General features: G+C 33.9%; 1 protein-coding gene across 1 annotated transcript in view; it reads right to left on the bottom strand.

Moving 5' to 3' along the window:
• Positions 1 to 27,208, bottom strand: part of LOC123704192 (pyruvate dehydrogenase (acetyl-transferring) kinase, mitochondrial) — a 40,436-nt gene that overhangs the window by 3,289 nt on the left and 9,939 nt on the right. The window contains exons 2-5 of the mRNA XM_045652504.1: positions 5,920 to 5,977; positions 2,112 to 2,261; positions 1,453 to 1,637; positions 750 to 944 (exon numbers count right to left, since the gene is read on the bottom strand). Of these exons, the coding sequence (XP_045508460.1) occupies positions 750 to 944; positions 1,453 to 1,637; positions 2,112 to 2,261; positions 5,920 to 5,977 (588 nt within the window). The remainder of the gene's footprint in view (positions 1 to 749; positions 945 to 1,452; positions 1,638 to 2,111; positions 2,262 to 5,919; positions 5,978 to 27,208) is intronic.

Genomic DNA, 27,208 nt, shown 5'->3' with positions numbered 1-27,208 from the left:
TTATCGAGGAGGGCTATAGGCTATATATCATCACGCTAAGACCGACAGGAGCGGAGCAACGCGGGTGAAACCGCGGAGCAAAGCTAGTTTATGGAAATAAGAATGTTTGTGGTGAGGCAAAATCTATATAATATGTATAACTGCGTTAAAAACAACCGACTTCAAACTTGCACTTGCAAAATTTACAAATACCTACAGACAAAAATGCTCATAAAATAAAAACTACTGGGCCTATCCGAATAAAATTTTTATGGGACCAATTCGACACCATCCCGCATCGAACAAAAAAAGAATCACGTAAATCGGTTCAGAAACCTCGGAGTAATCGGTGTACATACATAAAAAAAAAAAAAAATACCGGCCGAATTGATAACCTCCTCCTTTTTTTTGAAGTCGGTTAAATCGGATTTTTCTGATTTTGCGTGTTGAAAATTTGGTATTAATTAATTTTAATTGAGTAAAAATATCTCGAAATATGTAGCTATAGTACAAAATAATATCATCAATAATATTGACGTTTATCAAAACATTTTACCAATAGTTAGCTCATAAATTTGATCAGAAAGCATTACATCACAAAATTAAACAAATCTCTAACGAACCCTAAACTAACCAAACTTCCAAAGTTTCCGCAAACAAAACTATCCATTTAAATCTAACCAAATCACTTTCCCCACATAGTTCTATATACTCACCATTGTTCTGACACAAATTACCAACCCATTTACCCATTTTACATATTAACTTACCACCATTCTGCAATAGCTCCAGTTCAGGCGACGCCAGATAGTATCTATCGCAGAGGAACCTTGCGTTCTCGTACGCGTCCCGTACTACCGCTGCGACGTCACATGCCGGGTCTATGGAGCCGATGTGACGACCTCCATTGCCCATACCGTTCACTGAGGCTTGTTTTGAACCGATCTGTTCGCCGAAGAGTAATGCTGGAAGGGATAAATAAATAAATAATTTATTATCACATAATAATTTTACAAATCAAAGTGACCCAGGCTATGTTTTGATATAGGGCATTATTGAAATAAGGTATCTATTAGCATGTTGAAGAGCACTGAGCAGAAATAAAAAGATTTGATACTATAAAGATGTGACATAAATTCAATAGATTCGTCAAAGTCAAATTTACTGGAGAAATTAAAAAAAGTATATATGATTCTAGCAATTAACTCTGCATAGCAAGATTTGTATGAAAGTCTTAAATAACCTGTGCGTCGATAATCCTTTGCTCACTTATTGATTGATCGTTTGTATAGAGATCTTTCTCATGAAGAACTTATCCAATTTTACACGAGAAAAAAGCTACAAAAGCCATCCTTAACTATCTACCAAACTATAACAGCTCGAGCACGCTTGGCTCCATCGTTTGTACCACTTCCACATGCCAATTACCTATGATCCCACTTTAAAAACATGTTAAAGCTAAACAAAACTCACTGTGCTGGTTGATCAGCATCCGTATAGATATCCTGCTCATATAGAACCGATCAAGGAAGTACTGTATCGAGCTCTCGATCCCTGGGTCCACTTCATGCGATTCCTTCAGTTCGAGCACGCCTTGCGCCATCGTTTGTACAACGTCCGCGTGGCGGTTGCGTATGTGGATTAGGCGCTCGCAAAACCTAAAGGGAAAAGATTAATTTAGCCAACGGAAAATGGTAGGAAAATCTTAAAGTATATATATTTCAAAATAGTATTTATTTTAATACAGTAGTGAAATTTTATGGAACATAGGTAACAGTTAAGTAATACAAAATAGAAATGTCTTCCACGATATCAGATGAAAAAATAAAATCGCAAATATCTAGGAAATCGACACAGAATAATGCTTTTGGAAGCATAATCTGATTGTATTGCATAGCTTATTTCTTGTTAACTATATAACTACATAATATATAAATGTCCCTTATTTAAGAAAGCTATTAGAAATATTAATGGACGATACTTATATATTATGGTTTCTCAATAAGTACGTATCACTTTAATCTCTATGGCAAATCTACCATTAATATCCTACCCCGTAGCACATTTAGACATGCATTTTCCTATACATCATATACATAATACATTGATATAAATCACATAATTATTCTTACGAGCTCAACACTGGCTGCTCCGGCTCCATCTTCTCAAACTCAATGATCTCCTCGAAGGACCGCTCGTACCATTGGTTGACGAGACCCACTGACGGCATCCGCAGTAAATTGGCGGGTAATAGTGCTATCTCTTTCATTATGTTCGCTAATCTGAAATTTAAGATAACAATTGTAATTTTCAAAACTATATACGAAAAAGTTAAGGTACCTTTCGAAAACTAAACTACGTGAGGTAAATTATGGTTTCTTTACTATATTTTAAATATTATTATTTATTAAATATAAATTATTAGTAATTAAAGTATTATTTAAGTTTCATTTCTAATATTATAAATGCGAAAGTGAGTTTGTTTGTATTTCTTTCACGCCGCAAACGAGCGATTTTATGGTATGTTTTTTGTGTCTGAACATAGGCTAAAGTGATATAACTAGGCCACTTTTTACAAAAAAATTTAATGTTTTAATTTTGATAATATTTCTTTATTAATTTTTGGTTATGATAATAATCCATACTTCACAGAAAATCTAATATTATGTAATATAGCGTAACATATTTAATTACTGTTACAGTTATGTTCAAATTATCAAACATTTCATTAAATATTTGTCTTAATTGTTTCATTAGTGATAGCTGACGAGATGACTATTTATATTTGCTTTCTAATTGTGTTTTCTATAGTAATCGTTTATTAATTATAAAATATATTTGATACTAGAGCTCCTCCCCGGCTTCACTACGGCTACCTATTATTGCGAAATATGTACCACGTACATATTTCGCAATAATAGGTAGCCTATGTCCTTTCTCGGGTATCAAAATATCTCCATACCAAATTTCATGCAAATTGGTTCAGTAGTTTAGGCGTGATTGAGTAACAGACAGACAGACAGAGTTACTTTCGCATTTATAATATTATAGTATGGATTATTGATCAACCAATTAATCATAATTAACTATACAATATGCAACACTGATTAGATTAAAATAAAAAAATCCAAGATAAGGCGTGTATCGGCTTTCGTAAACTGCTAGATATTATTACAATACGCAAGATTATATAATTTATCCTTAGTTTATTTCTTTAAACTCAAACATATTTAAAAGTATTGTAATTGTAATTTTCATCGTTTAAAACAAATCCGCTTCGAAGGACCAATTTTGTCGTCTAAAGCAAAATCGTTTAAATTTCCACTTTATATGTTGAGTGTGTATAAATCTATACTAATATTATAAAGCTGAAGAGTTTGTTTGTTTGAACGCGCTAATCTCGGGAACTACTGGTCCGATTAAAAAATTTCTTTCGGTGTTAGAAAGCTCATTTATCGAGGAAGGTATAGGCTATATATCATCACGCTACGACCAACAGGAGTGGAGCCACGGGGGTGAAACCGCGCGGAGCAGCTAGTGCTTGATAAAAGTATTATTCTTATTATAAACTAGATTTTGAGAAACAAGGAATAAACATTGATTGTATATCTTATAATGTAGTCTCATGAATATATCCATTTAAAAAAGGGGGTGGTCTTAAGCATATATTCGCACGCGCTAATCGGATACAATAAACAATGTGTGTAAACCTAGGTCATGTATACACTATATACGTACATATATATATGTACATATACACTATTACTGCGCAGTTGATCAAGGCTGGAAGGTCTAGGCTAACGTGATCACGTAGGTGGTCGAGAGATAAACACTAAATATATGCTGCTTGGATAAGATAGAAATTTCTCGAAATTTTTAGGCACATAGAGTTGTGACCTATAAAAAACTTTACATACATTACAACTAGCCGTCTTGATAAGTACCTATTCTACCTACTTATGTAATTAAAAAATAAAAAGTTAAGAAGTAGCAATGAAAATGTTCACGTCTGAATCGTTGAACAGATTTAAGATGAAATATGGATATTGGATACATTTCTATTGATATTCAGAACCTTTAAACATAAGCTATTCCATGTCACGAAAATGAACCTTAACGCGATTGAAATAGGGAAAACAACCTCTATAGTTCGCCTGTCATAAGCAATCGTGACGTGCAAATTTGTCATCTAACTAAATTGGATTAACCGTCTCCCTGTCCTCGCTATCAACCCTGGCACTGGCTCTACACACATCTACATCATACATAATAGGCCCTCTTCACAATGGGCAGCATTGGCCCAGCAAATAATCGTCGATGTTTGCCGGCATTACAGCGATTATGAATAAACATCTACAATGACGGCCGATCATAGACATTTGGGTCTTCTACACTATCCTGATTGCCTCTACTCGCCCAACACTACGGTGCATTTACATCAAACGAACAAAGGGCTAGAGCAAGAGCATTCTTTCTTGATCTTTTAGTGTCAACGAAAACTCGAATTCAGTGTTGTTCAGTATTAAAACATTGCATAGAATCTTTTTGAACGCACTAAGAACAACGAAAGAATTCTCTACGCCTGTTTACACTCAAGGAATTTGACATAGTGGGGTTAGAACGAGCATTCGCTCGTTTGATGTAAATGCACCGTTATATTGCACACGATCGCTCGGACGTCATTGCGAATGACGTGACGTCTCGTCATCCGACAATTACCGGTGTTGAATAAGCGGCAGGCGGAAATAACCCATCTTTCTATATACCATCAGCTGGCGGGCGCTAAAATTGGCTTAGTTTAGAACCACTTATGTGGAACGCGAATTCGTGCAATAACTTCTCGTTACAATCTACATCCGTGTCTTTTTTAGGCTATCAAAAGCCCTGTACCACGATAAAAATATGTCTTAAAGCAGTATTTTTACAATAACGTAAACCAGGCATGGAAGTAAATTAATTATATAGATAATATATATAAAAATGAAACCCGTTTTCCTTGGTCACTGCATCACGCGTGAACGGGTGGACCGATTTCAATAATTATTTTTTTATAATATTCCTTGAAGTATGAGGATGGTTCTTATGGAAAGAAAACATAAACATGTACCACGGGCGAAGCCGGGGCGGACCGCTAGTTACTCATAAATGTTCAGAAACAGATGTTGTTTACATCTCCTCACTATATCCTAACTCTTGATTGGTCACGTATCCATGTGGGTGAATCATCAATGATTACGTTTTAGGCGAATCTATAAAGCTGATTATAATATTAGCTGAATATTATAAAGTTGAAGAGTTTGTTTGAACGCGCTAATCTCGGGAACAACTGGTCCGATTTGAAAAATTATTTCGGGGTCAGATAGCCCATTTATCGAGGAAGGCATACCCTAGAATCATTTTTTGCACTTATTTGCTGTAAAAAAGAGACCACCAGCGCTGTTATGTGATAATATCGCCCTGTTATTGCTGTATCAAAATCTGGATAAGAGCTGCTCTACAAACGCCATATAAAATAGTGATATAAACGTTTACATCACCTTGTTATGGGAAAAAATTTCTGTGTATGATTATAGAGCAAAATCATCTCATTAAACGCTAATATACAACAAGCTTGTCACCGCGACACTGTTATACGTCATTTAAAAAGCTTTTTAGTGATTTAAGTTATAGTTATAGGACATCTTTGCTGGTTGGGGCTATATTAGGCTATAATCACGCTAAGACCAACAGGAGCTGAGCACTGTGGATAAAACTGCGGAGCACAGCTAGTTTAGTATACCCATACTGTTCAATTGTTTTCACTGTTTCTGTCAGAATATTGTATTGATAGATCCAGGAATTACTACCAACATAAACATTTCTTAAACATTAAATATATACAAATTACGAAACTAATTAGGATACTAACAAACACATGTATTAGTAATTGGAAAATCTTACCTCACTGGTAGCTCCTTCCTGAGGAAAAGGTAGGACTTCCGCTCGCAAGCGTTTAAACCTGTAACAATTGATAAATAGCGTTATATTACAGTACGTACTACATATATCATTGAATACAATACAATATAATAAATGCGAAAGTGTGTTTGTTTGTCTTTATTTCATGTCACGGGAGTTGGTTGCTTTTTTGTCTGGGTAGAGATGGAAGGCTAGAAACTAGAAAGTAACGTAGGCAACTTGCGTAGAATAACATTCATTCTTGTAGGAATATCCAGTATGATACGCATTTGAATCATTAATAAATTCCTCTAGATGCCGGTATATAATATTAAAAATAATACATGTAAGACAAAAACTGGTAATTTTCTGTGATCGTGAGGTCAAGGAAAATTACTAGTCAATTGTAAAAGATGAATCTATTTGTTTACTTACTCCGAAATTACAATTAATCTGCATCAGCAAATAAACCAGATTCCTGGCAACGTCTGTGATAAAATAGTTATTTTGCTATAAATTCCTCATTATCATACAATTAGATTTCAAAAGTGACCGCGATTAATGTTCGTCACGATGAGAAGCCAAGAGGCAGGTCATGGAGGACATTACAACGTTCTTTGATACAATTATTCACAGCACATTTCTATTCACATTTAAGTTGATTTTATTCATACTTTCTGATCACGTACCAGTGCTATTCTAAATTCAATTCTATTTCATAGGTCGTAGAGTATAAAATCACGTAACATGTCGTAGAGTATAGTATACCTGTATAAGGTTGTAATCGATTTTGTCGACTGTACAGTTTGTTCAACAGACTCTAGTTCTCAATTGCACCTAATGTTTGCTGAACTAATGGAATACATCTTCTAGTATGATTTAAATCCTGGCGTATTAAATGGTTAGATATCGACTTGAGTACACTGCAAAGGCTTTACAAAATAACTCAGATAGATTATTGATTTTTTTCTTATTATAGATTAAAAATGTTTTAAAGAAAAAAATCGATTCGATCGACAAGGCGCGATTTGATAACCTATGAGATTTTTTTTGAAGCCCTCCTCTCCCTCCAAATCATCAGTTGCAATTGAGAGAAAATATCGTATGGAGCCACAACCCTTATTCTTTTAGGCGAACGACTAACTGCTATTGCCTTTTGGTTCCAATATATTGTTTCAGGTCACCGCTCTGCAAAACACATATTGCTAAGCGTAAATTTCAATTTACCATCCTATTGTCCCGCCATTTTCCGAGCTAATGATCGAGAAAACTAAATCCTTAGAGACATTATAGCTTCGTTCATCTGAATTCTGATCTAAATTGTCAATCGTTCCAACTGAATGAACTGTCATTATACCACCATTAAAAATAAGAGTTTTCAAAGTGTTCACGACCCAAACGTTCGAGGTTGTTTCAAGGTATTTTTAAATCACAATTCATTAAGTTTTTCAAGTTCTATTGTGTATTGAGACAACAAACTAAGATCATAATTACTACGTTTTATGTCACTATTTCTGTGTTAGGGTGCTCATCCACGAATAATGTGCGAGGAATATATTTGTGAAAACCAATCATATCGCTTCATTTAGTTTGAAGTTTGAAGCGTTTAGCGTTTGACTTTGAAGCGATAGTATTGGTTATTTACAAACAGTGTTTGTCAAACACATTCCTTGCTACAATGACCTATTATACTAGTAGACGCGGCATACGCCAACATCATTGCACTAAAAAACAGCGTAATTAATACATACCTACTTACTAACGCATTATCACCAATACAGTTGTTCTCTCTTTCACTCTCACGCACGAGACATAATACATGTCTCACTCATGTACTTCGTAATAACAACTGCCGATTAAAATACAAAAAGAACGTCCAGCCACGACGCTGAATGGTGCGTGACTAAGTGAAACTCGGGCACTTACCTGAGTTTTTTCTTACCAAAATAGAGAGCGGGTAACGTATCTAGCTCTTTTATATATCATAGCCTTGCTACACCTCCTCGCACACTTTTGATGGAAAAGCACCCTTAAAATTGTAAATTGGCAAGAAGGTATGAGTGCAGTTTGCAATTATACTTATTATTATCGTCATCATAGTTACCATTTTATTGTATTAACTTTACCTTTAAACAAAACCTTCACGTTATTAATAGTAATTAGATAACAAAATTTGGTACTAGAATCGAGAAGCACATTTGACATTATGCAACGACTTATCAATTAAATTGGCAATGACCTACAATCTACATGATTCGTCTTATCCCGGTCCTTAACTAGCCATTCTTAAATAAAGATTACAATAAAATATAATATAATCCTGTCAATAATATACCTACACGAGAGTTCAAACTCCATACTATATAATAAAGAAATCCTATTTAAAACCATGTCTAATATAATCGAATTTAAACGCATGAGTTACGAGCTATATTTTATTAACGACTAGCTTACCGCCCGTGGCTTCGCCCGCTTTGACTTAAACCTAATCCATACTTAATATTATAAATGCGAAAGTAACTCTGTCTGTCTGTCTGTTACTCAATCACGCCTTAACTACTGAACCAATTTGCATGAAATTTGGTATAGAGATATTTTGATACCCGAGAAAGGACATAGGATAGGTTTTATTCCGGAAATCCCACGGGAACGGGATCTATGCGGGTTTTGCTATGACTGCGCGGGCAATGCCGCGGGTGGAAAGCTAGTAAATTATATAGGTACTAACACCTTCCTCTTGAATCACTCTATCTATTAAAAAACCACATCAAAATCCGTTGCATAGTTTTAAAGATTTAAGCATACATAGGGATATAGGGACAGAGAAAGCGACTTTGTTCTAAAATATGTAGTGATTATACGCCACTATACGCAGTACCAAAGTCCACAATATTTTCGTATATCCGTGTTATGTATATTTCTAGTTGAAGGTCAAACTTGTTTATAAAATATAATGTTGTGGTGCAAAGTCCAACTCTGTTTCATTGATCTGAAAATAGCGTGGCTTTCTTTGTGAATGCGTTTTTACGTCGATTTCAAAACATATTAGGTAATTAACAATGAAATCGGAATTTCGTATTCGCAAACTTAAAACGTTTTACTTCAGAAACGGATTTCATTCATTTGTATTGTTGAATTTAACATGTATTTCGTCTATTATTTTTAAATGGAATGCGCGAGTCCAAAACCTATAAATATAAATTCAAATTCACAATTCGAGTCGAAAATCGAAATCCCAAATAGAAAGAAAGAAAAGAAGTCTTTAAAATCTTAAATTTACAACGGAGCATTATATTAGTTGCTTCAACTATATTTGTTATCAAGATAAACAAAAATCTAGATCATTCGAAGTTCACCTAAAAAAAAGATGTCGGTAGAAAAATTCCAAATCCTGAATGTCATTGACATTGCGCCAAAACTAAGAGAGATCGTTTACCCACTGTGTTGTCGCGCGTGAAAAAAATGTGAGCAATTACTTAAAAGACGTTTTTTTAATGTTGAAAAATTTAAAATATTCCAATACAACTTCATAGTATCTGTATTAAAACATGTAAATGGTTACACTAATATATTATCTACATTCTTTACTATAATATTATAAAGCTGCAGAGTTTGTTTGTTTGAACGCGCTAATCTCAGCAACTACCTACTGGTTCGATTAATAATAATTGAAGATCCAGAATAAGACAAAGGCTACTTTTTATCTCGGAAATCCCACAGGAACTGGAACTATGCGTGTTTTTATTTGAAAACGCTGGTGAAGCTGCGGGTGGAAATCTAGTGGTACATAAAACAGGTCGGAATCAACGTAGTAACTATTGACTATTTGACTAATCTATGATAAAACATACAAATTAAACCTACATTAAATTTATAAAATTAATAGATTATTTTTCTATAGTTAGTCATTACATTTACCTCCTTTTTTTTAAGAATCAGTCAAAACGATTTTATAACTATAGAACATTGATTGAAACAATTTTCAATTCTTTGCTTTGATCAGAGCAAAATAGCGTAAACAACGTCTTCATTAAAACAAACATTACTACGTTAAACGAATAAACAGTAGATTTGTGTTACATTATCTAAATACTAAACGCGCAGTGTGTAAATATTTACCATTACACCGTCTATACATACAGATTTTTCTAGTATCGTGATAATTTTTAAATAAACCGGCCAAGGGCGGTCAGACTGGCGCACCGAGGGTTCCGTATGAAACATGTTTTTATATGTTGATACATTAAATTTATGATTTTTACACTTTTCCTTTATCTGTGGTATATGACGTTCCGTCGTAACAAGTTTCAAGATTCTTTGTTCACGGAAGTACCCTGTAGGCCATGTAGGGTTTGATTCCCTTGTGAATGTCGAAAATGTGCAGTTTAAGCGACGTAGACTTGAGTATCCAGTATTAATTTAGAGAAAAAAGGGTCTTGTCTGACAGACAGACAAAGAAATGATCCTAGGAATCCGATTTTTCCTTTTGAGGTTCGGAACCCTAAAATAGAAAATTAATGAGTAAAAAACACATTTTATTACACGCTAATTTTCTAGACGTCGCGTTTACGTAAAACCGCGTTTACTGTGCTAAGCGTCACTTTATCTAAAAATAAACAGAATTTACATTTATAATTGTTTACGTTACCAAGTAGCAATCTATTTATGAAAATATCGCGTTTTTATGGTTTCTAATACCTTGAATTTTCTTTTAACTTTCCTGAACTAACAGTATTTTATTTTTAATCATAATTTAGAACGAAAAAGAAAATATTATCTATCCGGGTCTGGGATCCTAACTATTGAAAACAAATACCGAGACGACAAATTTATCGGTAGACAAATATATTTTGTAGACTACCGATTTAAATTAAAAAAATATGTGCGTGTACTAGTGTACACACGTAAAAAGTGAAACTTCTTTATGAACTTATTTTTCAAAAAATAATTTACTATAAGCAACTTTACAGAAATACGTCGTACGTAGGCATAAGAAAAAGATGACGCGTTACGAAAAAATGTTGCAGTAAATTTTTTTCCAACCCCGATAAAGAAGTTTCACTTCAATAAGTTTATTTAAGACTAAGTAGGCAAAAACAGATTATTAGTGACAAAGAAAACAATATGCAATAAGCATGCAGAAATATGTATTGAATGAATTGATATTATAGATAAAATAAAAAGTTGTAATCTATATCTATATTTTTGTCGTAAATAAAGCGTAAATATGTACCACGGGCGAAGCCGGGGCGGACCGCTAGTATGTTTAATGACTATAGCTACACTAAACATTTTAAGCTTCAATCATACTCAAATTTTAACCAAAATCAATACCTAAAACATCACAAATATCCGTTATCGCTAACCCACTTACAGCATACAAACAAACATGTTATTATTGAACAAAGATACTCTCTCGAAAACAGATTTAATACGAATCCAAACATTTCAGAATATTTACAAACACAATTAGCGGTGAGCACGTCACAACTCACAACTCTCTTATATCTCGTATCATAATGCTATATCGCCTATCGGTGCATTTATATTAAACGAACATAGAGCTAGAGCAAGAGCATACTTTCGTGATCTTTTAGTGTAAACGAAAACTCGAATTCAGCGTTGCTCTATTAGAACATTGCATAGAATTTTTTCGAACGCACTAAGAACAACGTAAGAATGTTCTACGTGTGGTTCTACGCCTGTTTACACTAAAAATTTGACATTGTGGGGTTGGAATTAGCATTCGCTCGTTTGATGTAAATGCACTGTAATAATGTTATCGTCACGGTGTCTTTACGAAGTTTCATTCCATAATTACCGTAAACATAGGTATCCAAAATTGAATAAAGCAAATGTGGTTCACAATTTGGATATTTTAGGTTTAATCCCTACTGATATTATAAATGCGAAAGTTACTCTGTCTGTCTGTCTGTTACGCTTTCCCGCTTAAACCTCTCAACCGATTTTGATGAAATTTGGCACAAAACATTAGAAAACCCTTACATTGCAATTACTAGTACAAGCCGATAGGCTTATAATTCTTGTATAATTAATGAATAGTGAATTCGTACATACAGTATATTTATTACTTGTAAAAAATGTTAAATTTAACAGTAATCATCTTCCATCTGTAACGTTTAAAAAAAAGACGTGTGGCACTCGGGGACTGCCGCGGTAAAGCTATTGCATGCTATTGCTATGCCTTCAAGCCACGTACACCTCCGTGCCCGTCGGAGTAGGGAGCGTGAGGTTATTTCGTTACGCAATTTCTGGCAATAGCTTAAAAATACCTTTAAAAAGTGTTGTTTCCTTGTAGTAAAAACCAAACATTTTGTTCTGGACTATGACATAAAATACACGTGAAGCCACAAACTTGTTTATAAATAAATATCATCATTCAAATAAACCCAGTTATATTTAAATGAGGTGTACTCAACGTAATCCTATATTATCCAACTATTACTTAGGCCTTCTAAGGTAATCCTAATCAGCTTAATGGACCTTTTATGATACGAACTAATCAAACAAATGTATTACAATAAAGAGAAAATAAGAGCTAGCGCGCAAGAGCAACTTTTGTCTCCGCAACTATTTTGTCCCTCCCATCAACTCTATGGGCTAGTAAGAAAGTGCGCGCACGTAGCGACGCAACAAAATAGTTGTGGAGACAAAAGTTGCTCTTGCGCTCTAGCTCTAAGGCCAAATGTTGATTCGGTTCGAGAAATATTATTTTTAGACACTGACTACTGAACCATTAAATTTGTAAACGAATAATTCCAAAGGATAATCATTATGTTAATAGTAAAGTGTGGGTAGCATTTTCTATACTACTTCCTGAAGTAAAGTTTCCTGAATGATAATATATTTTCAGAAACGAGTCAGTGACGGCGAAAATGACTAAAATGTTTACCTTCAAAATGTTCCTGAAAGCGGACAAAGCCCGAATATCATTGAACATCTCCTTTATCATTAAAAAAGTACATTGAGCAATTGTTGACTTTTCTTAAAAGTAGATAGATACCAATAAGTACATCCACTTAAGACCAATACAGAACATTCTAATGCAAATGGGCTCTCGTTACAATGGGCAGCGTGGGGCGAGTAGAGGCAATCACGATAGGGCCTAAATGTCTATGATTGGCCGTCATTGTACATGTTTTTTCATAATCGCCGTAATGGTGGCCCGTGGCAAACATCGATGATCATTTGTTGGGCCAACGCTGCCCATTAAGACGAGTAGCCATAACACTAATCGGTCAAATGACGCGGTATGACAAGTCACCTAACGCCCACTAGGTAAACTCATGCGCAGGTTCTAAATACAAATCCGATAATCGTGTAATTCACGTCACTTAGCACTTTGCTTCTGTCACGACGTGACGTGTGACGTCACGTTACATAATCACTATTATAATTACTGGACTCTATAACAGCTTAGCTATATCATATACGCTGTAGCATATACCTAGCATATACATTAGGTACATACTTTTTAACAGTCCTACGTTGCAGAAATAGGTGAGAACTGAGATCAGAGATATATCACCTTATTTTATCATTTCAAACCTCAAAGTCAATATTACTTGAACAAAGACAGTTCGATAAAATAATTCTATAGTTTTTTCAATGTCATAATATTTACTTGATCCATACTTACATGCGAAAGTAACTCTGTCTGTCTGTCTGTTACTCAATCACGCCTAAACTGCAGACTGAACCAATTTTCATTAAATTTGGTATGGAGATATTTTGATACCCAAGAAAGGACATAGGCTACTTTTTCCCGGGAAAATGACGCAATCGCGAAAATCCCACAGGAACGGGAACTATGCGGGTTTTTCTTTTGACTGCGCGGGCGAAGCCGCGGGCGGAAACCTAGTTTTTTTATAAAACGTTAACCGATAGACACAGAGGAAATGCACTTGATATTCTATACAATGTTACATTAAGGTCAAATAGGCGATCAGCATTCCACTCTGATATATTGAATTACTACGTCCATCTAATGTAAGATTTGTATTGTATCTACTAGATGTATCTGTATTTATGGGATACAATATTAATCTGTATACAATCCTATACCAGTCTACAATAATTATAAACTAGATTTCCGCCCGCGGCTTCGCCCGCGTTTGCAAAGAAAAACCCGCATATAGTTCCCGTTCCCGTGGCGTGGCGTGGATTTCCGGCATAAGACCTACCCTATGTGTTAATCCAAGTAACCCTCTATATGTGTATTGTGTGCTAAATTGCATTGTTATCGGTTTAGTAGTATTTGCGTGAAAGAGTAACAAACACACACACATACAACCTCACAAACTTTCGCATTTATAATATTAGTAGGACTAGATTTCCACTAGATTATATTCTGGATTAGCTTATAGGCTATATACTTTGCATACAACTTTGATAAAAGTACCACGCGAATCGAACGAACGGTTTAAAAAAAAAAAATCAAGCCACGAGTTATACTATAGCTATTATACAAATTCAATCCATTTCATCTGTACCATTAGTTATAACAACCCTATAAATAGGCAATCAAATTCTCGAAGCTTCCAGAACAATCGAGAACAGATCACCCCAACGTAGTACACTCAATATCAAACATGGTCAATGACAGGTCAAGGTCAGGAAGCCCTATTGTGAGATCGGAACAATGTTGACGTGCTGAATGTGTTATGTAAACATCGTCTACTTGCTGGTATTAGTTTTCTGGCATCGTATATCGGAGATGTGGAGTCAGTTTAATTTTTATGGCTATTGTATGAAATTGAAGCTAGCTTCGCCCGCGTAGTAAAAGGAAATTTTAAATGGGAATGAGATAAAGAAGCCTATGCCTCTTAACTGCACCATGAAATCATCTGAAAGAATCACACCATTATATAAAGCTCTGTTGTGACGTGAAAGAAAGCCAAACACACATACTTACGTATTTAGTTAATTAGTTCGGATATTTTTCAGCAAGAACCCTAAAATTGAGTGTATGTAATGCTATTCGCAGTATATTCAATGTAATTAATAATAATAATTGTTATTATGAGGATATCCTCGTTATGTCTGTTATGATAATAATATAAATCGTCATAGCTGTTTCGGTGAAATTAGAACACGTGGTACATAATTAATTTACATACTGTGTGGACTTACTGAAATAAAAAAAACCTATCGATATTCTTAAAACAAATCCATAATAATAATGTAAATATGTATGTCTGTTTGTTTGTCTCTTAGAGCAAGGTTTGTCTATTACACTTCAATGGATAAACCTTAGCACCGATTTATTATCAAGCCTCACTATTATTAGGAGAGTATAATTAGTAATTACATTCTACGCTATAGGTAGATTGTATTTTCCATATTTTAACAGACCTAATAAAGGCTAGAATTCCTGAACGTTATTAATACCTAGCGTATCTTGTCTTTATTCAAGGAATAAGCTTTGTTGTTTTATTAATATTATCATAACATGCGTATATCAATTTTCTTAGAATTTTTATGATTTCTAAGTACATCTTGATTAATGTAATTTTATTATCGACTATCTAATGTCAATAACAACCTTGTATAGGCCTTAACATCTGGAAACATCCACTTATTGATTAGAACCGATAAAAACTTGTTTATTTTTATCCACACCTACGCACTTTTATTGTTATTTTTATTTAAAATGCGTCAAAAGATAAAGATGTAATGTGTCACACCTTTTAATTTTTTACATTTTTTTTTTGTTCTGCAGTAAAATATTGTTCTTCGTTAGTCGTTACTCGTTACCATCCTTACTAATATTATGAATGGGAAAGTGTTTTTGTTTAGATTTTTAATTTTTTTTTAAGCTATTGCATAGCTTCTATCCTTGAGCCTTGAGCGCGGGGACCGAATCGAGAAATTTCGTGACGAAAAACCTCACGCTCCCCCACTCCGACGGGCGGAGGTGTGGAGGAAGGAAGGTGGAATTCCTCCATCGAAAAAGGAGGATTCTCGACCAGTCTACTCGACTGGCCGGCCGTTAAGGCCCCAATGGATGATGTCGGAAAGTAGTACATATAGCTCTGCAGCGAAAAAATTTCTCTTGCGCGATACAGAACGAGGTGTCGCTACAAAGTACAAAGGCATAGCATGCAATAGCTTTACCGCGGCAGTCCCCGAGTGCCACACGTCTTTTTTTTTTTGTCTTTGTTACATGCCGGAAAGGAGTGATTTTTTCGGACGAAACCGAGAAAGCTAGTAGGTACACTATAGGTAATCAACAAAAACGAAACAGCTTGTACGAACTAGGTACATACATCACAACTCTAACATCTTTATACGGATTCATTACCAAACCGAGACAGACAATCAACAACCAAACTAAACATGTGCTAAACATTCACAATTTCTTCCAACCTTGACACGGTGACAATAAAATTAACCCGTTTAAGATAAGGCCTTGTGCAGAACGACTTGTTTTACACGCATGTTTAAGGAAAAAGGATGCGACTAATTCGACGTTTTTGAGATTTTGCCCACGTCTTTATGTTTTTTTTTACTATAAGGATTCCTAAATGTTTATGAATTATTTGACTGTACAAAAAGTGTTAAACCATTTATCATTTTTTTTTTAATTTAAAAAATTTACAAATAGAAAGCTTTAAAAAATCTTATCAATTAATGTTGGACTAGCGATCTAAAAGATTCTTAAAGTTACACCAAAAGATATCATGCCTCTTATCCTAAAACTTGGTTGTGTTAGTGAATTTATTCACACCAAGTTTGTATTAAAATATAAATGGTATGACCACAAAACAATTTAAACACAGTCTAACTTTAAACCAGGGATCTGTCACTTTAATAGTTGTCTACGTGAAATACGAAAAAACCAGATTAAAGAGAACCCGCTCTTATAGTTAAGCCCTGTCAAATTTTTTTTTGTGGTAAGACAGAAAATCTTCAACTACAATAATTTATGCCTATAACAATGCCCAAAAAAGTCTGCTCATAAAACATGCATTCTGCACGCAATCTTACTCATGCTAGCCAAAAATACGTTAGTAGGTCAGAATCAGATAGTAAACCAGTTTAGAGACACCACGACTCGCGAAAGAAAATATCGTTGCTGGCCAAGTGCGAATTTTTATGAGGTATCAATCCCAGACCCAACTAGATTTGTTTTATATGTATATTATTTTTCTCTATATTTGCTAATATGTATCAAACACATTTTCTATTTACATTTTTTTTATTAATTAACATAATATAAACTCAACAGTGTGTGGCTATAGCCATATTTCCTAAAATAATAAAAATCGAACGAACAACGTAATTGGTCATAAAAGTTATTTTCATTAGAGCCGATTTTTTAATCCTTGGTTAAAATTTATCCGTCCAATAAAGTATTACACGAACATATTAAAATGTCACCTGTAAACTGTCAAATACGGACAATTACAATACATTTTTGAAATGGTAGTTTAATACGATATTCGATGAATAAGTTTTAACCAAGGATTGAAAAATCAGCTCAAGGTAGAGCAAAATTTGCGCTAGATCGGGAATTTTTTTATTTATTTGGAGCATAATTATTACTTAGAATAAAAGTTAATAATTATACTTAATAATAGAAACAAAATAACCTATTAATAATATAGTTTTCTAGCTTCCACCCACGACTTTGTACGTGCATCCCCGTTTTTCCCCGTTCCTGCAAGAATTTCGGGAAATCCTTTCTTAGGGGACGCCTACGTTATGACATCTACCTGCAAGCCAAATTTCAGCCCGATACGTCCAGTGGTTTGTGTCACCAGTGGTCAAAACTCAAAGGTCATCAGTGGTCACCTTTGAGTTTTATAAATATAGATTAAAGTAAAAGTTTATAAAACAAAAAAGCACGTGTAAATCCACGCGCACGATAATTCTATTTATTTAGGTTGAAGAATGTATGTTTATTAATGAGTAGAAAGGTTAATTATATGCATTGGAATCTAATTCAAATATATAAGGAGTTGATTACGATCTATTTACTTACTCGTTCATTATTAATTATTAGCGTACTAGCTTACCGCCCGCGGCTTCGCCCGCTTTCTCTAAAACGGTTTGAGATTTAAACTATCCTATCTCTCAAGTTGGATCGAACTGCACATGGTGTGCGAATTTTATTATAATCGGTTAAGTGGTTTAGGAGTCCATTGAGGACAAACATTGTGACACGAGATTTATATATATTAAGATTGCTATAGCTAAGTCCAAGTTATTTTGACGCGAAATATGCTCGACTGAAATCCATACTAGTATTATAAATGCGAAGTAACTCTGTTTGTCTGTCTGTTACTCAATCACGCCTAAACTACTGAACCAATTTGCATGAAATTTGGTATGGAGATATTTTGATACCCGAGAAAGGATTAGCCAGAGAAATATTTACCAAGAAATATTATATTGCCAAGATGATTATCAATCCAAATATACACCCTAATCCTCATTGTAAAAACATGGTAGCAACTTTACAAGGGGGCTATTATGCACAAACACTATCAAAGCCACTATCAAAAGAATATTATGTAATCGCACGATAAACTTATCTTTCAATAAAAACCGCATCAAATCGCCATTCGCAATAACAATGTGTTATGATAAAAAACATTACCTTGAATTAAGATAACGAATTATATTTCTAGATATTGCATAAATAAACACTTAAACTTTGGAATATAAATAATAAATATAATAAATTCTTTAAACAGACTATAATATTAATATATTAAAAATAGGATAGACACTCTAAAAAGTTGATGCAATTGGGATTAATTGCATTGTCATGTTTTAGTTATATTTCTGTTTTGTTTGTTCTGTCTTGTGGAGACGTATAAATGTTTATTCCTTTCTTACTTTCTTCATAAAAATTCATGACATCACATAAGTACATAAGTACATAAAATCACACTCAGATAAAAGGCCTTCTTCTTTGAAGTGACTTAATAACAACATTTTCATCTTCACAAAACATTACACATAATTTATAATCTAGTATCTCAATCTAGATTTTTATTTATCTAGACCTCGCTAAAGGACTCAGCCTTCAATAAGTACCGATAGATAAACAAAAAAACAACCACTCGAGCTGTATAAAAGTGTTTATGTACTTGTCATATGTACTATAATCTGTACAAATATTTGTGAAATGATAAGTGCTAAAATGTTTCTATTGTTTTCTACGACGTCGATTGTTTTGGATTAGCGTTGACACGTAGTATGGATGTGTGTGTGCGCGTATGTGTATAATAGCGCTCGTGCATATGCGTGTGGCGATATTCTCATACGTATGTGTGGGTGGGTATGACGATATTCACACGTGTATGTGTAAATTAGATAATACTAAACTAGAATAATTATAATTATTATCTTACATAATAGATGTGATAGATACAATTTAAGGCCTGAATCGGGTAGGGTTCCCTTTTAATACCGAAAATTAACTCTAGTTATAACAGTTTTTCTTCTTAGATTCTTAATGTACATATCTAAAAAAAATGTATATTAAAGTTTCGAATATGATAAAGGGCATGGTTGTTTTAATTTGTTTATTTTACAATCAGGTTTTTTGGAAAAAAATCGTGAACTGAGGTCGATTTTTGGACTTTAAACCAAAACGCTAAGTCAATATAACGTCAATTATTGTAGTGTTTTTACAGTGTGTTTATGAAATTGAAACACAGGGCATGGTTGTTTTAAATTTTGAATCAATATCCAAATATCTTTTTAAATAATTTTTATACGCACTTTTACTACGGTAGATTCGCGCCGGTCCCCCGATACCGCCTTGTAAATCGTCGCCAAGGTCGCTAGCCCCTATTAACACCTTAAGATGTTCGTCTTACAAAAATATACACACACATACACACAAGTAATTATTATTTACCTTTTACTATATATCTACAGTATAGATAATCCATCTACTCAACATAATAAGCTTATTAAACAAAAACAATAATACTCATTGAATACGCGCGAATTATACGAATACAAAAAAAAATAGGTCAAGTGAGTAGAGTCAGACTCGCGACACTTGTTCCGTACATACGCGTAGCTGTGCCGCGCGGTTTCTCCCGTATTGCTCCGCTCCTGTTGGTCTTAGCGTATCGCCATATCGTATATCTAAAGCCTATAGCCTTCCTCGATAAATGGGCTATCTAACAACGAAATCGGACCAGTGGTTCCTGAGATTAGCGCGTTCAAAAAAACAAACTCTTCAGCTTTATAATATAAGTATAGATAGAATAAGAAGCAACAGCAAAAAAGATTTCATCTATCCAATGTAATATCGCGCCAACCGTTGATTTACCTAGAATTTATATTATGTATTGTTATAGCGACAAAAGAAATACATCGTCTTTAAAAAAATAAACTGTCTATGTAATTATTATCACGGTTCATGAGATACTGTTTGGTGACAAACGGACGGATATACAACGAAGTCTCAATAACAGGGTTCCGTTTATCTTTCGGTACGGAACCCCAATAAAATGATATCAAAATAAAATACATAAGTAATAAAGTAAAAATGATTAAGGTGAATGTTCGTTACGATCTTGAACTTGTGAAGATAACCTCTTTTTTATATGTTTAAAATATTATTGCACATCGCACGTATATTTTGAGCAGTTCTGTAATAAAGATATGGCATATCTATATATATAAAACTCAAAGGTGACTGATATAGTGATCTATCAACGCACAGCCCAAACCACTGGACGTATCGGGCTGAAATTTGGCATGCAGGTAGATATCATAACGTAGGCGTCCCCTAAGAAAGGATTTCCCGAAATTCTTGCGGGAACGGGGAAAAACGGGGATGCACGTACAAAGTCGTGGGCGGAAGCTAGTTGATAATATGTTGTATAACCATACATAAAAATATATACTATAACTCGATAAAAAAGACATATTTATTGATATAAAATCAAAAAATATAATAAAAAAAGAATTATCGAAATCTCGTTCTCGAGTTATGCGCTTACCAACACATTTTGCGATTCATTTTTATATATAAGATTAGTCGAGTATTTTTGAGTTAAATCGTAATAATAAAAAAAAAACCTTTCCACGTTTTAAAACTTTTTGTTATTTTTGAATTATTTAAATTATTTTCGGAAACAAAGATAAAGTAGGTAGGTATGTACTTAATAAGATTATCGTTTTTGGCATTTAAAATTGTAATGATGTCCGATATAAAAACAACAATGTTTTCAGATTAAATAAAAATTAAAAACGTAATAAGTACCTATCATATTTATTAAATACATTTTTTTACAACTATGTTAACAACTATGTAATAAATACAGACAATGCAACTGATAAACAAAATTAATTTCTTTTACCAAGATTTGCTTATTTTGTAACTATGTGACACAATGAAATATTGAGATATTATAAACTACTAGCTTTCTTCCCGCGGCTTTGCCCGCGTAGTCAAAGAAAAACCCGCGTAGTAAAATCCCGTAGGATTTCCGGGATAAAACCTATCCTTTGTTCTTTCTCAGCATTTTCTCAGGTCACAAACTGTATATTTTGAAGACAAGTTAATTCAAATCAGTTAAATGATATCTAGTAGGAATTTATTATAGCTCCGTATACATATATGTATTAAAATAACACGAGTCGAATTTTTACCACCAGAAATTTTTTTATCTTGCCGGCCGGCATATCTTACTCGATAAATTGTAGGTTAGTGCAACAGTGAAATAATTTTGCAAATCCCACCCATTGTTCCTGATATAAGAGCGTTCAAGCAAACAAACTCTTCAGCTTAATATACACTTTATATATAGGTACATAGGTAGTATTCAACATGATCATCTGTAAAGGGCATTCACCGTTACATAAACAAACCTACAAAACAAACAAAGCTTATACGAAAGTATGACGTCATAAAGAAATGAATCCGAAGCGTTCCCGGAATAACCATTGTTTATCAATTGCATTATGATACTTACATATTATGATATACTAGCGGTCCGCCCCGGCTTCGCCCGTGGTACATATTAACGTTTTCTCTACATAAGAACCATCCTCGTACTTCAAGGAATATAATAAAAAAAGAATTATCGAAATCGGTTCAGCCGTTCTCGAGTTATGGAATTACAACGAAAAGTGGCATTGATTTTTATATATATAGATAGATTCGTTATTTTCCGCATCGTCTACCTACTTATATTGATATAGGTATATTTTACAAGCAGTTCTTAGCGTTAAAATTTACCCGGTTTCGGCTGTCATAAGAACAAACCTCGTATTTCAAGGAATTGCTGGTGTATAGAATGCTATAAAAGTACTTGCTCGATGGTTCTGTCGCGATTGAAACCGCGAGGCACAACTAAGTTAATAATAAATACATATTTAAGGAGAAGAAGATTTAGGATCTAAATATATCCCACTATCTGTGTTACACGTGATTAAATGATTATAATTACGTCACGGGAGCGTCTATTTTTGACGCCAAAATATTCTTCATGTATCGTACAATTTACATCATCACCACAGAATACTTAATAGTACCCATCACTACATAGTAAAAAAGTCTATTTCTCTGTCCCATTTTCCCTATTCCCTATGTATGCTTAAAGAGAGTGCTCGAAATTATTTTTCCTCCGTTCCACAACTGTATAATTATTTATTTAATTGTATGACAAAAATTATTTTAAAAAAGTATAACGTCGAGGTAAGGATAACACCAAAACAATCAAAATTATTCTTAGGGCCGATTTTTCAATCCTTCCTTAAAATTTATCCGTCTAATAAAGTATTACACAAACATTATAAAATGTCACCTGTAAACTGACAAATACGGACAATTAGAATACATTTTTGAAATGGTAGTTTAATACGCTATTCGATGAATAAGTTTTAACCAAGGATTGAAAAATCAGCCCTTATAGTAATTAAACTCGTAATTATTTTAACCTTTACTTTTAAGAGATCAAATAATCATCTTACATTATATAATTAAAAGATAGAACCTACAATTACATTTAATTTTGACATTAAATACAAGAAACCCTATAATGAATCTATTTTGATATATGATAAGGCAATTTTGACCGACATATCTATTTTGATAAATAATAGACCGACAGATCTAATAACTAATTTATTGTTAATTGCGTAGAAATCTGATTATTGGGGCATAATATGGAATATTTATCGACACGATACAATTTATTGGGAGCACGTAAAATAAATAATAAAGCATTACTAGTTGCTAGACCTGGATCCGCCCGGGTTTGTTTTTCTTACAATTTACAAATTGGAGCGGTTTTATGAAATGATTAGCTACGCAGCTTGGTTTCACACACGGCCGAATCCACGGGCAAAATCAGGCTTCTATAGCTCATTTGTTATTCTAATTTATAACCAATTTTACTGTAAAGTTTCATCCAAATCGTTCCAGTTAGTTTTTCGTGAAAGAGTAACAAACTTTCGCATTTACGATATTAGTTAGTAGGAAAGCTATGATTTTTCGTGTCTGGAGATAGTTAGGAGGCTACAGTGATATGTTACTTTTTGAAACGTTGAAACATCCCATAGGAATTTTTCGCGGGCGAAGTTGTGGTCAAAAGCCTACACAGGTGCTTACTGTCTCGGCAAACGTTGTTCTGCCTCATTCTTATCATTTAGGAGTATGAAAAGATTCGCCGGTTCTCAGATCTACCCAATAGGCACACAATATTTCACGAGAATCGGTCGAGCCGTTTCATTAGATATAGATTGTTAATAATTACATACAATTTCGTATGACATATCCGACATTGACCCACAACGCATGGCCGCTCGCCAAATAGTAGGTACTGTTGGCAACACAGCAAGTTTCCTCCATACATAGGTAACATTGGTAAGTCTAAATATTCATACGTGACGTGTAGGTACACTGTACAGTTAATTAACTTAAATTAAAGTGTCCATTTGTAGAGGTCCGATTAGAAAAATTCTTTCGGTGTTAGATAGCCCATTTATCGTGGAAGTCTATAAGGGTATACAGGGTGTAATCGTTAAGTGTGCACAGCCGATTATTCCGTAACTATTGCAGAGATCAAAAAACTTTAAACTGATATCGAAAGCACTTTACCTAATAAGTAAAATGACGCTAAGACAAACAGGAGCGGGGCACTGCGGGTAAAACCGAGGGACACAGCAAATCTAACATATAATTGTATACATACGCATTTCATAATATTTAGATTACCCGTATGCTGCTGCTATAAAAATTCACCTTACGATAACCAACTGTGTCTACCAAGGCCTCGTGCCAAAAATGAAGTTTATTAATCACGTAATATTATAATAACTAGCCAGTTGAAATTTTTTTTATATAGCGTCTTATACATAATAATTATAATAATTTCCATATTATGCTGTTTAAAATTCAAGAGACAAACAATAAATGTACATAGTGGTTACAGTACCAGTACAAGATACACGCGCAAAAATAAAATATGCAGGACGTAAAATTTTAGAGACTAAAATATATATTATGTCCGTTCCTATTCGTTTCTATCCATATATAATTGTAGTCATTATGAACGATGACGTCATTATACTACACTTAACATAAACATTGTTTTGACATTTCTCGCGATAATAGAGGCCGATTGAAACCGCTGAACGATAAAATTTATTGTTGTTTATTTCGCGGTGAACATGTGTGTGTGTTTACATATACTCGCTTTTTGTGTTTGTGTGCGTGCCATTGATACAAACATTTATGGGTAGTGATAAATATTATGTATACAGTATATTATAGAAAGATAAAAACAATATGATTATTATTAGCTGCGGGACTTTTTTTGGAACGAAGTTCCTTATCGCGCGTTGCGAAAGGGGGCTAAATGGAAAAAAATAAGACGAAAAGTTGTAACGACACTATATTTGCTATAGTTGTAAGCCGTGCGGCGTGCACTAGTTTCTCTGTCCGTCTCTCTGTATCCAGGTGTCCCTTGACACCTCTAAATTTTTTTTTCTCGATATAGCTTCTACTAATACAGAAAAATACTTTTCAACACAATGTAAAGATAACGAATTTCCTATTCATAATTTTCCGCGATCCTCAAGGAAAATTTCAATATAATTCGGTCAAAATTAATAATTATAATATGACGTCAGCAAAACATTGCACCGTGCCAAGATTTTGGCGATTGAAATAAAACTACCGTTAGTGTTTATCAAGTAAGTAATATAAACATAGGTACAATATTTACAAATTTTGGGTCATAGCATAATCTTAAAAAGAAATAACACTATCCCACCAAAAACATTTTCATGTAAAATGTTGCCAAGACGAGCCCATATGACTCGCACTGTCAAAAAGTTATCAGATCTCATGTAGAGCCAAGCTACTAACACTACACGCCCTAACTCTACAAGGCCTAACTTCACAAACTCTACACCTTCGTCAAAATATGTGGCTTATATAAATAAAATCTAATAAATATATAAATAAAATCTGAAGTATAAAAGCTAATGTAATTTTAACTTAATATGTTCAATAAGTCCGCTATTGACAATATATCCCGAAAATTTTGTTGATCTAGCATAATCCAAACCCAAGTTATAAGGGTTCAAAAAAACGTCGAAGCGCTTCGAGGAAAGGTAGGTAGTGCCCGTGCGCTTCGCTGTCGCTTGGCTCGTCTTGGCGGGGGCACTACCGTGCCCCCAGATTCATTCATTGCAAGCTATTATAAAAAAGAGTGTGTGTACTTATGTACACGCGTTAGAAGTTATACTTCTTTGGCGTATGGAAAAAATACTAGAATATACAACTTGAACATAGTTATCAATTTTCATACCACTAACTTCATGCTGTTAAATTTAGGTGTCGGTGTGCGCGCGCATAAAAATTCATTCTCATCATTTTTCTCTATCGCGCCAAAAGAAGTACCTATAACTTCAAAAAACAAAATTCAATTCATTCAATTCTCATTCTCATTCATTCATTTATTCAACAACCTTAAAAAACCTATTAAGGGCTGATTTTTCAATCCTTGGTTAAAACTTATTCATCGAATAGCGTATTAAACTACCATTTCAAAAATGTATTCTAATTGTCCGTATTTGACAGTTTACAGGTGACATTTTATAATGTTTGTGTAATACTTTATTGGACGGATAAATTTTAAGGAAGGATTGAAAAATCGGCCCTAAGTATCTTATCAATCTAATATTCTGAATAAACAGTATTATATAATCGTGACTCATAATCTGATTATAAATTATAATGCATAATACTCACAGAAGGTCACGTCACGTGTTATTATTGCTAATTATTAATTATTATTATCACAAAAACAATAAAATATAGATGATACTATATCTCATTTATATTTTAGGTTTTATAGCATTCAAATGCTTTATAAATATAAATTTATAAAGAATAGAAAAAATTCGATCACGAGGCGGGACTCGAACCCGCATCCTTCGCGCCATTCCGGGGCGGATGCTTGACCAACTCAGCCACTCGTGACCCGCCAGAGCAATCGAATTTATTCTATTCTTTCAGTTTTATATATCTTAAGGGACACACCGCGCATACTATATCTCTTCTAGTCTGGTCATAAGTTCTGTCATTATGTTCGATTTTCAAATTTTGAATGTTTTTTCACGTTCGATTTTTTAAAATTTACGCGTTTAAAAAACGAAATAGTTTATCAGCAAAAAGTATCGTTACAACTTTTCATCTTAATTCCGTCTAGCCACCTTTCGCGAAGCGCGGTTAGGAACTTCGTTCTAAAACCAAACATGAAACAAAATAGGGGATAGAAATATCTACTAGGAACGGCTAATTAAAAGCTTAAAATTCATGCGAGCGTAAAACTGCATTCTTAAAACTAGTATCTTTGTAAACCAGGTCAAGGTCTATCTTAATGCGAAATATCATCAAATGTCTACGAAATGAAATGAAACTTTACTGTTTTCAGAAACGTCACTTAAAAGGCAAATGTTCACTAAATTAAATTATCTAAAGCTTCCTAATCTATTAAGCAAACTGACAAGCCCCTGAGTCTAAACTGATACTCTATGTATACGTATAATACATACCTAAGTATGTACATGTTTGCGTACGTGACTCCAAACAGCTTTTAGCGTTAAATTATTGTTTGTTTGTTAACAAAAACTAAGAAATTTCACTTGCCTCATGATGCATCATGCAACCTCCTTTGTGATTTTTGGTGCAGTTTTCCTCAAGATGTACTTTTGTAAACTAAACGCTCAAATACTAAGAAACCTTTGAGTTAAACAGCTAGACTATACTTTATGTCAATTT

This window comes from Colias croceus, chromosome 28, assembly GCF_905220415.1.
Source record: "Colias croceus chromosome 28, ilColCroc2.1".
Classification (NCBI taxonomy): Eukaryota; Metazoa; Arthropoda; class Insecta; order Lepidoptera; family Pieridae; genus Colias; species Colias croceus.
The sequence above is the reverse complement of the archived record's forward strand: the minus strand, read 5'-3'. Positions and strand labels throughout refer to the sequence as shown.